Below are 17,533 nucleotides of genomic sequence, written 5' to 3'. Positions count from 1 at the left end.
CCTCATCTTGGGCCCAAAGCAACGGAGTTTAAGACCCCTGCAACTATAAACCAGAATAACCTTTTCCTCCTCTAAGTTGTTCACATTGGGTATTTTAGTCGCAGCAACACAAAAGCTGACTAAAGCAAACAAAGATTTAGAAAGAATTAAGGAACATCCAAAGTCAGTTAGGCAAGAAAGTGGCAGAACCAGAACCCTCTGGTTTCTAAGTCCATTCTAATAACTTTTATCCTGTTGCTAGTTAAATTCACTATGCTTCAGTGACCACAGACTGAACCCTTAATCCAGTTAGCATTCTGGGGGGAAATCACATTACTGGTGAGAAGTAGAGTTGGGTAAGAATGGAGAAAGAGGTTACATTAAAACCATCTCCATTGACTTGGGGTAAGGAGAAAGGGAAACAAAAATCATCAAGAACAAAACCCTTGCAGCACATATCCTGCCAAGATAGGTCATCAGTGTGTCAAAACAATAGACTTCCTAATTCTGTGACCAAGAGAAAGGTTGAGAAAAACATGTCTAACTTGTAACATTTCAAAGTAGAATATTATGAGTATTGAAAGGAAAGTGAAGAAACAAAATATTTACTGTCTGCTCATAACTTCCAATACTAAGAGATTAGTTAAAAAACAATTGTAACCGTTTTTAAAGAAGATTTCATCAATATTTATTGTCAATTATGTGTTAAACCCTGTGCTAACTATCTTAAGAAAAACATAAAATCATCTGTTGTTAATCCCAGTTTTTATTAAAGTTTACATTTATAAATTTAAACATTCATGTGCATGTTTGATTATACATGAGAAAAAAATCACATTTTCTTTACAATTACAGATATTCTAAAGACTTTTTTTTCTTTATGAAATTACACAGCCTCCTTTGAGCTCTTTGAAGGGATTTTTGTCTTCTGGGATACCTTTTACTAGAGGATCTTCCCCAGATCTTTCTTCAACATAATCCCTTACTGCTTCACAACATTTGGACACCTTAAGAGGAAGGAGAAAGAGATAACTCATATGGTATAAAACAGAATACTGTAGATTTTGAGAATTTATTTATTACAGTAAACTTTCACGTTGTATCTTTACAAATGATTCTTTCTGTTTTCTGCAGATGCATATGTGCTTTTTACATAGAAGAAGAAAGAGCTGCCCCCAACTCATCCTCCTGAATATTTACAGACACTGGCCACATTCCAGGGAAGGTTCCCAGCAGAACCTGCCTTCAGCTTCAAAGGAGACAAGATCCAGGGATCGAACACAACTGGAGCACAAGTGAATATTAATTAAATCTTCTTCCTCATTCCAAAAAGTGACTAGTAAAGATAGAAGGGGATGAGTAATTTTAAATTCCAAGCTTATCACCATCCTGGATTCGCAGAAATACATATGTGTACTTCATTTTAAACTCGTCTACAAGGACTGACCATGACAGTGCTCTACATGAGCTCTGTGGAGTTGGAAACTTTGGCTGGTTTTTTTAATGTATCCCAGGCATTCATAGCAGAATGTGCATTTAGTTAGTGCTCAATAAATAAGTATGTACTGAGCTGAGTCTCTCATGTTTATGAGTTTGCCCCCAACTCACCTGTAACATTATTATCACAGCTTAATGAAAAAATAAAACAACAAAAACAACAACCACAAAAAACAGGCTTTAGTGTTTTAATGGACTCAGCCAGAAAGAGAGGAGAGAGGCAATGTTGTATACACATGTAACTACAAATGTGTGTAGTACTAGTCGGTATGGGATCCACTTATTCATGCTTTTAGCTTCAATTTATTTTGTTTTCAATTAATGTTATTCATGACAGTAACACAGAAATACTTCATTTTTGGAAGTTTATTCAGTGACCATTTCTTAAATTATTAAACAATCCATTGATTTTTTTCAAGTAAAATCTTTATGTCATATATATATATATTTATTTATTTATTTATATTGATATATGTGTATGTATGTGTGTGTGTCTGAATATTTGTGTCTCCCCAAATTTATATGTTGAAATCCTAAGCCTTGATGTGATAGTATTAGAAAATGGAGTCTTATGAGAGTGATTAGATCATGAAGGTAGAGCCCTCATGAATGAGCTATTAGTGTCCTTATAAAAGAGACCCCAGAGAGCTCCCTTGCCTCTTTGGCCAGGTAAGAACACAGTGAAAAGAAAAGATATTCATTGTAGTGTATGAACAGGGAGCAGGCCCTTGATCTTGGAATTACCATTGTTGCAGAACTGTGAGAAATAAATTTCTGTTGTTTATGAGCCACCCATTGAGTGAGTTTTTGTACCAGAACTCATCCTTAGTACATGATATTCTGTTCCAGCAGCCTCAACAGACTAAGACAAATGTGGATGTTTGTGTGTGAATATGTGTGTGTGGGGGGTAGGTGTGTGTTTATCTCTAGAGCAAGAAGGAGAGAGAGAAAGTTCTTACAGTCCGATATTAGATCACTTTGACTTCAAATAGCTGGGAGATGTTGAGTAATGGAGAAAAAGAAACACCAAAACTTTATTTTCCTCAAAATAGAAAGATAAGAACTTTAAGTCAAAGAGTGTGTTTTCCAAGCTTTTGTACTAGCTGTGGATTCAATTTTATCTTTACATAAAAACATGTTTTGTCTGTATGAAAGGGCAACAGGGGACTTTGAGGCAATTATACGCATCAGATAAGCTAAAAACCTAATTTTGATTGGGACTAAGAATTTTGAGCAAGGTATGAAAAGAATATAAACCCCCTTTGCACTTTGTCTTGATAAAATTATGTATTCTTCAAAAATGTAAGATATGCTGCTATCATTTGTGGAGGAGTTTGAGTTCTGCTAACTTTCCTAAAATGAAGAAATCTAAAGTACAGATCTACATTTTCCAAGCTTTAGTCACTATTTGTTTGGTGGACAATTAATTAGTTTGCCATGTCTACCCCTTCTAGTGGCAGAGAACTCTTGGTAACCATTTTCCAAGAGGTCTCAGATGCTTTTGGAAGAAACCAGTGAGTTTTTGTGCCAGAAGTCATCCTTAGTTGCAAAAGAAGAATAGAATGTACTCATTCATTACTGCCCAGGACAGTGCTGGAGAGGATGAGGTCATGATTTAAAGACTTCGACAACATCAAAATATTGCATGTAAAGAAAATTTAGAAAAGTACAAACAAAATGTCTACATGCATTGTTTCATTTTAATGCTTCACTAAAATCTAGTCTCTTTCCCCTTCTTTTCCTCTCTCCCTTCATCCTTCTCTTCTCGTGTTCCTTACTTCCTCTCTTCCTTTCTCCTTTCTCTCTCCTTCTTACTTTCTTTATTTTTAGCCACTCTTTTAAAATGTGAAAATGTTTTTTAGCTTAATGGTCATACAAAAAACAGGTTAAGGAAGGGCTGATCTTGGTCTAGGGACAACAGTTTTTCAACCCTTGACCTAGAGTCTAAATCAGAGACATAATCTTCGTGTTTAACTTTCTTAATCTCTAATGAATTTTTACATGAATAATTCATTTTTAAGCACATTGAGTCGCTTGGGTATATAATAGATAAACAGCAACAACAGTCAATGTTTTATAACCTGGGATTCCCAGAGCACCTCTTGCTTAAAATAAAATTCTAAGGAGAGCTGCAACTTACCAGTACCCTTTCCAGTGCCAATTCTTTCTTGAGTTGGTTAACCTCCATCTTCAATTTGTCCTTTTCTGACAGGTCCTCAATATTGATCACTGGCATCTTTTGCCTGCTGTAAAAATATAGTGTTAACTCAAACAGCTGAATTTCTGGACTTCAATCCAGTCTTAGCTCTTCCCTCGGCTCTTAACTTACTAAGCAAACTGCTCTTGGTTTTTATTTTAAATTTCTTAAGACAGTGAATTTCTTGCGAGCTCTCTCTGAATCACTCTAGCACTGCACACTAGCCTTGGGGTTTCAAAGCTTCACTATAATCTTCACTAATATGATTAAAGCAAGCGTTTGACTCTCACACCTGCCAGTAGTTTGTAGGAGGTGTCAGTTTAGTTAGCATATAACCAAAAAATTTAAGTCTCCTCTTTTCCCCTGGTCTTTTGCACTTTGCGAACTTTAGGTTTTCAACCCTCAACTCTGGTGTCAAGCCCTCCACTCCATAATTTATACCATTTAACTGAGTTTAAGGTCATTTTGAGGACTACCCATTAATCCCCTAAATTGCTAGAGTATTTAATCTGGTATTAAAGGAAAAGTATCTAAAAAGTGTCAGTATAAATTTATTATAGGTAATGGACTGAAATGTGAACCAACAAAATAAAAATAGAGTAAACAAACAACCTTCTTGATCAGAAAAAAAATTAGTATATTACTTAAAAGTGTTTCTCCACACAATACCTGGAATTTGTATATAGATGTTATAATGAATTGCATAATGCTGATGAGCAGATGTAACAGGTTAAAGAGAACACAAGGAGTCTGATCTACCAATGCACATCACATGAGAAGAACAGACTCTTCTGACTTGTTAGAGATCTCTTTTCCTCAATTAAACCAACACGTAATGGGGAAGATGCTTTCTAGCCTAGTACTCCTATGAAATTGCCTGGAAAGAATTTCATTGTAGCCAATGAATTCAATTTTTTCCTTCTCTGGTCTTCTCTTTTTCTATTTTGTCTCTTTAGTTTAATTTTTATAAGGAAGTGCTTTTTTGAAAGTACACATATTCAGATCATATGTCATTTCAGAGAACATGACATTGAATGTCTGCATGAAAATACTCTGCTAATAATATATAGGCGTGAACTTATTTCCTTGTATTAATACAATGTTTTCACTTCCAGAACCTTTAAGGAAATATTGTTTCCCTTCCCAGTCTTATAATATTCTTTTCCTCTTTAGGAAAGAGGTAATTTAGGGTATTTGGGGGGTTAACTGTCATGCAGCAAAGGCCAGTAGACAGACAAGAATACTCTTTGGGCACTGAACCCAGTGTTTCATATATCATTGTGTTTTGGGTGTTATATTCTTTAAGAAACAATCTGACAATAAAGAGATCATTTCTTCCTGTGCAATAATTGTCTGATATTTGACAGCCCATTCTCAAATTTATTCTTCCTTCTTACCCAATTTCAGGCTATGTATAAAACCTCACAAGTATTTCTGCTAGTTTTATCTGCTTATTTTGTCCTTTGCACAACTTTTCTCCACATTGAAAAACTTCTCATACTTCACACTGCAGTGTGTTTAAGAATTTCTTTGGTGTATAGTAAAAATAGTGTATTATTTTCAGAATGTATTTTTAATTCCTTAATGAGAGCACATATCTTATTAAACATGAGCCCAATCAAAGAGCTTTTGACTTAGCAAATCTGGGACAGTACTTAAGATTTATTTTTCTCTATTCCAGGAAGTTATACTATATGATGCAAAAAAACAAACAAACAAACAACAACAACAACAACAAAAAAACATCTTTGACTTGCTAGCTGTGTGGCCTTGACCAAATTATCTAACCTGGCCATGCCTTGGTTTACTGGAAAATAGGAGCAATACTAGGTTGAAGTTTGTTTTGTTTTGTTTTTGTACTGGGCATTGAACCCAGGTGCACTTAACCACTGAGCTACATCTTTATCCCTATTTATTTATTTATTTGTTTATTTTGAGACATGGTCTCCCAAGCTGCTGAGGTTTTTCATTAAATTGCTGAATCTGGCCTCGAACTCCTGATCCTCTTGCCTCAGTCTCCAGAGTTACCAGGCCCACCTTGAAGATATTCTATTCTTTAAAAAAACAGAAACCTCTTTTCTAGGTTGAGGTACCCATTCTCTAGCAGCTACAGGTATTAACTGTCATGGGCAGATGTTCTGTGCAAATTGGCTCTTGACTGACGGGAACAATTTCACCTGTAACACCTGGAAGACTCTGTCCTTACCTATCCCTGAGGGTGATCTAAGTGTAGCAAATGGCTGGCTGAATCTAGCAGCTTTGGACTTTGTTTCTTGGTTGAAAATCTTAGTTGTAGTTGAGAAATTACCAGAGTTCCAGAATTTCAGGATGATACTTGATTTCTGAAATTACATTTTTGACTAATTTCTGCCCCATCCAGTTTTCCTCACTTCTTCAGAGATTTCCACCTGAGAGATTACCCTCAATAAACCATCTGGGTAAGAATCCCTGTCTTAGACTTGGCTTCTAGGAAACCCAGTCTAAAATAGTTAACTGTTAGTAGAGAGGCCATACATTTCATAAGTTTGTGTCCTCACCACTACCCAATGTTCTGGATCTTGTCTGGTATACAGAAGAGAATCAGCAAGTGGTGGTAAGTTTACTTAACCTATGTCATAAAATTCACCTAGATATAGAAAAACTTGCAAATTATCTGACTTCATGTATTAACAAGTGATGTCTCAACTCTAAAATTCTGTGATTTACCATGTTTAATAACATATAATCATTTTTTTAAAAATCACTTCGTTTTGAGGAAGACTCTAGGAAGCTCGCCAAAATCTATGCCACAGTTCTTGTATTAAAAGAAAAAAAGAGTAGATCACAATTTTCACTCCTTCGAGGACACCCAGCCACACAAGGGAGGACATTGTACATTGTCTGCATGGAGATTCCTAATATTTACAGTTATATTAGAGTCAAGGGATCAAAGAATTCATATATAACTTTGTCTCCTTTACTCTCTGTCCTGTTTTTCAAATGAGGCAAACGTGGCCTAGCATCTTTAAGTGTTCAACATCACCCATTAAGAGGCAGTAAAGCTGAGCTTACCACACCAGGTATTTGATTTCTGTTTGGGGGTGTTTTCACTTCCAGTGCACTTCTCTCAAATTAGTGTTACAGGAGAGGAATTGTTTTTCAAACAATTCTATAGAATAACATACAAAATTCAGAGTTGGCAATAAATGGAACTAAATCCTACCCCATTCCCTTGTATTTTAAGCTTTCAGGTTAGTTCACTTCTCCATGGGAAGTCTTAAGAGGAGCTAGATAACATTACTGGCCCAACTACTAATCATCCTCAATCAACCCAAAGATCCATACCCCAATAAGCCCACCCACAGGAAAACATACCTGTGAAGAAGGAGACTTTGCCTTTTTACCTTTTCTTTCATCTTGCACTACCATTAGAGAATCCAAGGTGCTGAAAAAGCAAAGCAGAGAGGAGTGGGAGGAAGAATCTCAGAATTGTACTCCATTCATAGAAGTTCTCAATGGGAGCAATACTGCCCCCTACAGGAGATTTTTGAAAATAAGTCAGATTATTTGTTGTGGTTTTTAATAGATTTTGTGGGTGTGAATGCTGGATGTCAGATATCTTGCATTTCCCAAGACCTTAATGCATAAGTTGAACTCTTCCAAAGCCAACATGACTGTCAAATATCATGTCAAACATCTACATAGTAAAAAAAATTATATTATTTGACCTTAAATCTAACTTCATTTTAGATAAAAACATAAAACGTATTTCATGGTGTTATACACACTGAATTTTACAATAATGAAAATATTTACTAAATAGAGTAGAGATCATGCACCAATAATTATTTGCAGAAAGTTGTTTACGTTGTTTCCAGAAAATCATATCATTAACTGCCCACATAGCTTGGTATATGTGTCAGTTGGTATTCTTAGCTGCTGTATCCTTGGTGATTCTACACATTAGAAATATTTGACCACTTTTTTTTATATATAGTCATGATGAATATTTTCATATTAAAACCATTTTCATTCTTTATAATTTGCTGAATTTAAAAAAACTCCTTAATTACAATCCAAGCACCATATTGATGGTTTTAGATGGGCCACTATAAAATATTTCTTAAACAGCCAGACTCTGGATTAGATGAGATTTGTGATCATATAGCCCTAGATGAGAGAGAGCAAGCTAGAACACACATTGTCTTGAATCTCCTTGGTCTTAAACACCAGGATGGGTTCTTACTAGCCAAATATGGCCAACAATATCTGTCTAAAGGATTGCCAAGTGGGCAGTTTCTCATAAAGAAATGGAAGCTAAACAGCATAGTTCATTATGTACTTTCTGTAAACACATAATATTTTTTTTATGCAAACAACCTCCATACATTAATTTTCTTTTAAAAAAAGTTCATATTGACCAAATGTAGAAAAGAAAGGCAGATGCACTTAGCAATGCAATCAAGTCATGGTGGCTATTGACAGAGGCCTGGGGCTTCCTTTGCTCCATCAGCATTAGTGGTTTCTTTTTTCAAAATTCATTTTGAACATTTTGGGAGGATAGAATTATATAAAATGTGTTAAGGGTCTCTAATATCTTTCGAAGTTTCCTTTACATTTCTTGTGAATTTATTTTAGAATTAATATGAGCTAGAATAAGGTTCAAAGGCTGCCTGTTTTCTGTTTTTAAGTGTGCATCAAAAAAAAACTGATAAATAAAATATTTAACTTATGAGGGCCTAGATTAAGGAAAAGTCATTCAAGTTAGTGCTCAAAATTCCTTTGTTTTATACAGAGGTTTAATCACCAGTTCCTTGAAATAGAAATGTTGCCTGTATATTCCAAATATTATCTAATTTGTAAACATTCAGTTTGACACAAATTTTCAGAAAAAAATCCACTATATTAAATTTGAAATCATATGTATGTAACTTACCTTACACTATTCTTTTTCATCCTAATATTTTACTTAGGACTATAAAAGATTAACAGCTAACATTTTGTTCATTCATCCCACAAATATGTAGTGAGCAACTCTTATGTGCTAGACACAATTCTAGATGGTTGGCAGTAGGAGAGGGGGAATAAAAACAAAAAATATTATTCTAGTGAGGAAGAAAAACAATAACAATATACAAAAGTAAGTTATAACTAATTTAAATTGTAATAACTGCTAAGGAAACATGTAAATGAAGAAAAGAGTAAGAATAGGAGTGTCAGAAATGTTTTAACTATAGAGGCAGGAGGATTTCAAGTTCAAAGTCAGCCTCAGTAACTTAGAGAGGCCCTAAGCAACTTAGTGAGTGAAATGGTGTCTCAAAATAAAGAATAAACAAGGGCTGGGATGTGGCTCAGTGGTTGAGTGCCCCTGGGTTTAATCCCTGGTAGCAAAAAAAAAAAAAATGTTTCAACTACAGAAAGTGGTCATGGAGGCCATTCTGAGACAATGCTCCTGGAGTGAAGACCCATGAGAGTGGGCTATGCAAGTATCTAAGAGATGATCATCCCAGGGCACGGCAAGGGCAGGGCAGCAGCGAGCAGGCGTGAATCTGAGGAGCCTAGTGACTACAGGGGAAAGCAGTACAGGAAATCAGGGCCCATGGAGTTTTCACAGGCAACTGTGAAGATGTGCTGTATTCTGAGTGACTTAGGGAACATTAGGGACCTTTCAATAATAGGGTGACATTATCTGTCACATATTTTGGCAGGGTCATTCTGGCAGCTATTTGGAGATTAGTTCATAGGGAGCCGAGAGTGGCAGGGAACAGCAATTGCAGTAACTGAGGTAAGATAGGATGATAGGTAAAACCAGAATGTTAGGAATGGATTTGGGGACAGCTGGCAAGATCCTAGATATATTTTGAAAGTAAATACAATAGGATCTGCTGACAGAACAAATGCTGAGTTAAAAAAAAAAAAGGTGGTGATGGAAATGAATCTGATTTTTTTCTTTGCCTGAGAAACAAAGAAGAGTTTTGCTATTTCCTGAGATCAGAAAGTCCTGGAACACTAAGTTTGAGAAAACTGTTAGCCATTCTTTTCAACAGGCAGTTCTTGAAGGGGAGAGCCATGAAAATGGATGAGGACACCCAGGATAAGATCATCCCAAGGCACTCTAAAAGGAGAGAGATGAGATGATATTAACAAAGAGGGAGTTTGTGTCCCAAGGATTAAGTGAGATGCTTTAATTATTAGCTTATGATATTTGTGCCCCTACCATCTGCCAGTCACTTTGCTGAATGTTCACATGCCATGCATGTATATCCTGGTATCTTTTCACTTTTTTTTCTGTGTTTCTATCTGGGCTGATCAAATGATAGCAGCTAACACTATTTGTTATTCAGTAAATATTTACCAAGTAATTACCAGGGGGTAATTACTTGGTAAATATTCCTGTGGGGTTGAAGCAGTAAACAAAATCAACTTTCTTAGCTCCTGTTGTCTCCTCAGCTCCTAAGGAGACAGATATGAAGATCAGGAGATGAGAATTTGGTACAGGGATAAGGGCTAAGCAGGTGGAATGGCTCACACCAGGGTCTGAGGTGGGAACAAGCTGATTGAACTAGGAGATTAGAAAATACAGTGGAACTTGAACACAGTAAAATCAAATAAGAGTGAATTAAGGGAGACAATATAGGATCACAAAGAGCCTTGCAAATCATGGTGAGGAATAAACTGAGAAGCTACTGAAGAGCTGTGATTTTATATTAAAGGAATAGGGAATTGTGATGTGGTGTGTGATGTATAAAAATTACTCTGATTGCTTTGTAGGGGTTGAGTGGGAAACAAGTGAAACAAGAGTTTCAGCAAGAACCTAATCTAGTGGTTCCTTAAGAGCTGATAGATTTAAATTACAATGGTTATTTGCCATGGTTATAAAAGATACATGCAGATTAAAAATATGATTTGGAGCTAGAAATGATGGGAACATTAATGGATTTGGTAAAGATAGGATGGAGGTGTAAAGAGTAATTCCAGAGTTTTTGCCTTGAGAATCTTAGTATCTACGTGTCATTTATCAGAAAAGAGGAAATGGGGTTTTATAGGAAATGGGGATTTATAATCAAGACTTCAGCTCAGGAAATATAATGCTGGATAAATCTATTAGACATCCAAGTGGAGATGTTAAGAAGAAATTAATATTTGGAATTCAGAAGAGAGGAGAGATCAAAGATGACACAATTTTATGTTTATGTAAATATATGAGTGTGTGCAGTTGATAGTTTTAGTTTTTTGAAATCACATAAAAAGAAGAGTACATTTAGAGGAAAGTTCTTAAGGGTGAGCCTTGAGTCATCCCAATTTTTAATGTTCAGCCAGAGGAAAAGGACAGATAAATTGAGAAATTGTAGCAATTCAGTAGAGGAAAACCCCCTGGCCATTACTCTGGGTCCTTTCTCTTCTTGTCTATTCAAGGGCTTCATTCACTTTATTTCTACAAAATCAGCTCTGCCCCTCTCTAACCTGTAAGCACTCACCCCCAGATTTTAATATTTTCCATGTGTAATGCTCTCTCTGATGTATTTTCAATCATGACTCCATGTCCCTTTTCCATTAGAGCTTTGTTTCACTCCTTGCTGTTCCACCAAACTTAATGAAAGTTGTTCCTGTCACTATCCACCTCCACTTTCTTATCTGCTCTTTCTCCCACTTTCTCTTCTAATTAAACTTCCATATGGGGAAGAGAAAGAACAGGAAGTGCCTCAAGGGCAACGATTATGTTGCCACATCTTACTGGAGGGCTGAGTCCCTGTACACCCTTGCAAAGCAGCTGTCACTAAGAACACCCAAGACCACATATCCATCTACATTTGTCCAATTTATCTCTCAAGATTAGCGATTTCAAATTCTTCCTCATTCCTGAAATGTTTTCCTGTTAGTCTCCATGATACCCCATGAAGGGGGTTGGTCTCTGGCCAGAGTATTACTTCCACTGTGAGAGAAAAAGGAAGATTGGGAATACAGGAGATTCATTTGGCCGGCAGGAATAACTCACACTTCCCTGGTTGGGAGTTATGTGCAGTCCAGACCAGCATATGCAACTCTCTGCCGGTACAGAAGTCTCAGTTAAACTAGTTTTCCCCTCAGCTAATAGGTAATGGTGAGAGTCTTAGGAGATATATGTCACTTTCAAACTGCATCTGCTGCCTCCTCTACCCCTTATGGCAGCTTGGTCCTCTTGCTTGATTTAAGATACGAAAGCTTTTCCACATAAAGCTGGAACAAATCGACATTTGAAGGGCATATGGTACTTCAGTCATTAATGCATAACTGATGTCAGATTTTGGCTCTCCTATAAAAATGAAAATATTTTTTGCAAGGAAAAGGTGTCTCTACATTTGAAAGGTCAAGGTCTATTAATTTATGCTAAATATAACCCTGAAAATGAGGACTTCTGTGATTAGCTCTCTCAATCCTCTAATCTGATTATCAATTTTTGGCAGATGTTCCTCTTAGAGCATCATGGCAATGTATTTGCATTGTAGCTGTCTGTTTTCTCTCGAATGAATTGTAAACTTCATGTTTGGTTAAAAATGAAATCTGAGATATGGCTGTCCAGGTACTGAACCAGGATCCTAAACACTTCAGGTTGAGCAACCCTAATCCCCAAAGCCAAAATCCAAAATGCTTCAAAATACAAAACTTTTTGAGCATTTACAAATCACAAGTGGAAAATTTCATGACTGACCTCATGTGACTGATCACAGTCAAAATGCAAATGAACTAAAAATATTATATAAAATTGCCTTATGGCTATGCAATAAGGTGTATACCAAACATAAATGAATCTGTGTTTAGACTTGGGTCCCATCTCCAATACGTTTGTGTATGCAAAATTCCAAAGTTAAGAAAAATCCCGAATTCAAAACACTTATTGTCTCAAGCATTTTGGATGAGGACTATTCAGCCTGTATGTAATAAGCCTGACTTCATCTTTTGGAAATATGAAAGAAAAGGATGTGCCTACAGTGAGTGAGACCAGGGGTCAGGACTCAGATTGCCTGTGCTGGCTATGTAGCTTGGGGAAAGTCAAGTGTTCGTCTGAAGCTTTGGTTAACTTACTATAGAGTAAGGAGAATAAAGAATTTTCCTCAAGTGGTTATGGTGGGGGACATACTGAACTGAGGAAGGCAAAGCATAATGCAAGCTCTCAATAAACATTATGGTGCTCCTTACTATTGTTATTGCTATTGAGTGTCCCGTAAGTAGGGAGAAATTTTTCTTACTCCATTCTTGACATGCCACTGTCTAGTAGCTTGACAAGCCATACTGCAGTTTTAAGTAGACAATGAGGCTGTGCTTATGTGGAAGATCTTGGATAAAATGGTTCAAAATTGGTCCCAACTTTCTGGGTGTCATACATAATTAAAAATTTGTCCCATTAAGTGAGAGAAAAGATGGTCTACATCATGAGTAGGCATTTGAAGGAACATATACGCAGGAAACAGAGAAAAGAGGTTTCTATCATTTTGTTTCTCTACAGAAGGCAATATTCTGCTAGAGCTATAGCAACTAAAATGACCAACCAAATCACCTATCTGATTAGAGAATGAGTCTCTGCATAGAAGATGTAGTGTCAGGTATGTTGGTATATATTTAATTTATTTTGAATTGACCTTTGCATACTTCCTCTTATATGAGCCCATAGACCATGGAACATATTTTTAATGTTGTAATAAAAACACTATATTGTAAACAGGTTGTATACAGTTCATTTGTTTATTCTACTATGCTATGAAACCCTTAGTGTGTTTATCTTTGTTTCCCAAATATATAGCACAAAGTCTGGAACATTTTAATTATTTAACCAAATTATTTTTTATATAGGTGAATGAATAAATAATGACAGTCAGAGGTACATTATATCTTCCATTTTCTCTTTTTTTCTAGAGGGAACAGGAATGGCAAACATTCATCATACAGACTGTCCCATCCTTTGGTGTGGCTTCTTTATTACACAATACACTCAAATTCACACTATGTCTGACAGAGGGTGCAATTTGAGTCAATGCTTCTGACTGGGCCCAATTGGTTAGAAAAATGCCTAGTTGGTGAAGGAGTTGCCCAAACTTTAACAAAGCCCTCCTGACTGTTTATCTCTCAGAAGAGATTAACTGCTTCTCTTAGCAGATGTGTGATCTCCTCCTTAGTGTCAGCCAGACTCATTTCAGGTTTTATTTTGATAGGGCTTAGACTACCAGGCAGCAAGAACTGTCTGTTTATTAAGGGGTTGCCAATGTTACTCCTTCAATGACTGTTATATAATATGTATCCCCAAATCACTGGGTTCAATTAATTTTCATCATTCACTCATATACCAGACATACCACATCTCCCTAAGGTGTCTGCAGAGAGAAAAATCGTCTGCTTCAGTCCTTTCCATAAATTCTTCATCGCCTAAGAAACCTGTGGGGATCGCAGAGGACAGGGCATCTTACTGAAGCTTGGAAATTCTATGGGCCAGTATGATCCAGATTAACCTCAGATTCATTCTTCTGGGGGCCAAAGAGGATGGGAAAGAGATCAGGGTAAAAAATCCAACATGCACAGGTACTCCTGACTCACTGTGGCTGACATGCTTTTAATTCTCTTCACATTCTCCTCTAAGGTCTTGGTACAGTAGGAAGAGCCTGGGTCTGGGTGTGTTAGAATGATTATAGGAACAGAACCAAGAACTGTGGGTTCTGGTTTCAACTCTGCTCACAATTGCATTAAGTAAACATGACCAGATATTTTGTCATCCTAGGTTCAGTTTATACAGATGTAAAATGAACACAATTAAATTTTTTTTTTAGCATTTGGCATCCACACTATAAGAACTCCATACTTTTAATTTTATCATATTTCAAACTATTTCAAGCTTCTCTCTTTAGTCATCACCACTGTAACTGTCACTGGGTATGGTATTGACAAGTCAATCTGGATGACTGTTTTCCCCAGTTCCCTCCCAGTATGACATTTCCTGTTGACTCTGGACAAAGGAAATATTCCCCTTAGGCTTGTGGCAACCTTTTGGTCTAGATACGCATGTAAGGACATGGAGAGACGTGACATCCCTCTGAAAGTCATGGGAGTCACTTTGCTCCTCCCAGATGGCCCCTCCTGTAAATTCAGTTATGTTAGAGTAATCCCCCCAGAGAAATTTAGATTCCCTGTACACTGGAAGATGTCTTTTTTCATGGATACAAAAATACTCAAGTGTTCCTCCTAAACGGAGTAATTTCCTTAGTGTCAACCTGGCTTGAACAGTCCCAACCTTCTAACTATCACTCTTGTTCAATTCTCCTTCCTCCTATGGTAGACAAAGAGGCATTAAAGATGCACCTTGTTTCACATAGAAAAAGGAAAGAATATAAGTTTCTAAAGTGCCTCTCAGAGTACTGAGTTCAACTTGTGTCTATCCACTACACCTAAGAAGAAGCATGAGGCCTGCTTTGTCCTACTCCTGCTCCTAATCCATGAGTCACACCATAGCCTACAGTGGACTGAGTATTCTGCTCTGACTGAGAGCACCTGGAAGCTTATTCTCTTGAAAGAAACTACCACGAAATGGTGTCTGGTTGGTGTGACCCCTGCTGGGTACAGGGGTGGCTTCCGAGCTTCACCAAGAAGAGCCTATGGGAGCAAGGCCACAGGTTTCGGTCCTACAAGTCCAGTTCAACTTGCTTTATTTCCTAATTAGAATCAATGTACCATCTATAAACTGTTCCAGGCTTCCCAATGGGAAATGGAATAGGGAATGATTCGGATGACTCTATGCCATGGTGTAAGGGAATGAATGTCTTTTGGATACTTAAGCACTTTCCATTTAATCCTCATAACATGTCTGTGTGGTAGAGTGATTAATAATGCCTTTTCTTTTTTTAAACAGAGAATGAAACTGAAGCTCTGAGAGTTTAACTTGTTCAAAAGAGCAAGGAATAAAATCCACGTGTCCTCTGACTCCCAAGCCTATTTCTCCAATACAACATGTAATTTCCCAAAATATTTGCTGTGATTCAGGCTCATTTTTTTAAAAAAAATATGAGTAGTAGATGATCAAAAAATTTCCAGTAGCTGAGAACAAAGAAGAGAAATAAATGTCATTAGTCAATACCAAGTAACAACTCTTGATTCAGTATCAATCTTTGAATTTTATTTATGTCTGTTTTAGGAGATATGTTTTGTTATATTCAGAACAATGGGAACAAGTAAGCTTGAAGCTAACTTTTCTTCTAAATATGATCCTGGCTAAATGTTTGCTAAAATCTCCCTCCACTAATAGTATTTGGAAGGTATTAGGAGGTCCTAATCTGATTCTTGTCCTTCCAAAACTGGCTGCCTCAGTGGATGATGCTCTGGTGACTCTGGAGAATTGACTATATCCATCTCTACCCGACTCTGTTATTCACTGGTAACTGCAGTGGCCGTTGGAATTGGTCATAATGAGAGCATTACACCATGGAAACTATACAAACTTCCCTTTCCCTGCTCCTTGAGAGTTTGTAGTTAGGCATTTACTCTTATAGATCTGACCATCATTCTTAATCACAGATATCTGGTAATCAAAACTGACAGTATTTCCAGAACAGGTTACTATTTTGAGGAATATGATTCTACAGTATGATGTCAGGGCTGTTGAAAACTGACACAAAGGACATGATGTGCAAAATATCCCAGACTACTGACCCACTATGAGCAAGTTTTCAGGGTTTTCCAGAAACTTGGAAGAGAACTTCTTTCAACTCCCTTCAGTATCTCCATGGAAAGTCAGGAATAATTATTAACTAGAGAATGTCAAATACAAAGAGGAAAAGGGGAGGAAGGGAAGACACATTTCTCAAGAGAAACCTTTAAACTACCATCCTAAAATATCTTCATCATTTCATCTAACATCTCAATATGGATTTTATATTAAAAAGTAACAAACTTTTAACAGATGTACTGACCTAAGGCAATAATTGGGAGGGGCTGATCTGGTCAATTTCTCGGGATCCTTCAAAAGGACCTCTCTGGACTTGTATGCTCCTTTCCCAAAAGCATATAGCTATTACTCTTATACAAGGCTGATGGGGATGTAAAACAATGCAACCATTTCAGAAAATTGTGTGGCAGTTTCTAATATTTCTAAGTATTCAATTCAAGAGTAATAAAAATTGCATATCCACACATTTACTTCACAGCCCCAAACTAGAAAAACAGTACATTTGTTGTATATAATCAACAACAGGATATTTGTGGTATAGTCTCATATTGGATTAAAATGAATGAATTATTGACACAATGACACGGGTGTATTTCAAAAATAATAGTTGAGCAAGAGTAATGCAAATGGTACATACTTTATGATTCCATTTCTATGAAATTCAAAATCAGGCAAAACTAATATATGATGACAGAAATCAGAAATGGTTGCTCCTGTCCTGGGGATGGATGGATCGACTCTGGGAAAGGTATGAGAGAACTTTCTGAGATGAGAGAAATATTCTAATTCTTGTTTGAAGTTGTGGATATACAGTTGTGAAAATCTAAACACTTAAGATACATTATGAGCATTTTCTTAAATGTAAATTAGAATTCAATCGAAATACAGATATAAGTACATTGAAATTATGAATCCAATCTACAGAGTCCATTGTACCTCTCTGGTCAGACCCGTGGCTAGTGACTCACACTTTCTCTCAGCCCTTCTCAGACGTGCACTCCAAGCTCCCGAGATGTGGATTCAAGGCTTCCTCGAGGCTGCAAATTGGAAATATTGAGCAATCAGTCACAGGTCATTTCCCTTTGGCTTTCCGACTTCCCTCCACGCACTCTGGGCATCCCCTCTGGCTGCAAGAGAAAGTTTGGGAGGCAGGTTGAACTTTTCAACTTGGTGGGGAATTCCTCTCCCCACTACAC

The 17,533-nt window shown here is 36.8% G+C and overlaps 1 protein-coding gene and 1 long non-coding RNA gene across 5 annotated transcripts in view; one reads left to right on the top strand and one right to left on the bottom strand.

The window, feature by feature from the left end:
- The window catches only part of LOC139705783 (uncharacterized), a 37,707-nt gene extending 36,159 nt beyond the window's left edge, over positions 1-1,548 (top strand). The window contains exon 3 of the long non-coding RNA XR_011707606.1: positions 1,114-1,548. This is a non-coding gene — a long non-coding RNA (uncharacterized lncRNA). The remainder of the gene's footprint in view (positions 1-1,113) is intronic.
- On the bottom strand, positions 794-17,455 carry Gngt1 (G protein subunit gamma transducin 1). Of its 4 annotated transcripts, none has more exons than XM_071612369.1 (4): positions 17,274-17,455; positions 7,028-7,097; positions 3,617-3,722; positions 794-986 (listed from the first exon to the last, which is right to left on the bottom strand). In XM_071612369.1, exons 2-4 carry the CDS (start codon positions 7,066-7,068, stop codon positions 858-860), a joined length of 276 nt encoding a protein of 91 aa, XP_071468470.1. In that variant the 5' UTR covers positions 7,069-7,097; positions 17,274-17,455; the 3' UTR covers positions 794-857. The 4 variants fall into 4 exon arrangements, with proteins under 4 accessions (XP_071468470.1, XP_071468484.1, XP_071468479.1 ...); XM_071612383.1 differs by having other exon boundaries at positions 3,617-3,719; XM_071612378.1 differs by having other exon boundaries at positions 17,306-17,455.
- Positions 17,456-17,533: the final 78 nt, after the last annotated feature.

This window comes from Marmota flaviventris, chromosome 1 (genome assembly GCF_047511675.1).
Source record: "Marmota flaviventris isolate mMarFla1 chromosome 1, mMarFla1.hap1, whole genome shotgun sequence".
Classification (NCBI taxonomy): domain Eukaryota; kingdom Metazoa; phylum Chordata; class Mammalia; order Rodentia; family Sciuridae; genus Marmota; species Marmota flaviventris.
This window is presented reverse-complemented; position numbering and strand designations above follow the sequence as displayed.

Bases quoted from the DNA above. Each gene is read 5' to 3' on its own strand.
- Gngt1 (XM_071612369.1), bottom strand. From the start codon at position 7,068: ATGAAAGAAAAGGTAAAAAGGCAAAGTCTCCTTCTTCACAG. The intron at 3,723-7,027 runs GTATGTTTTCCT...ATATTTTTACAG, and splicing joins CAAAGTCTCCTTCTTCACAG to CAGGCAAAAGATGCCAGTGA. The intron at 987-3,616 runs GTAAGTTGCAGC...CTTCCTCTTAAG, and splicing joins TGGCACTGGAAAGGGTACTG to GTGTCCAAATGTTGTGAAGC.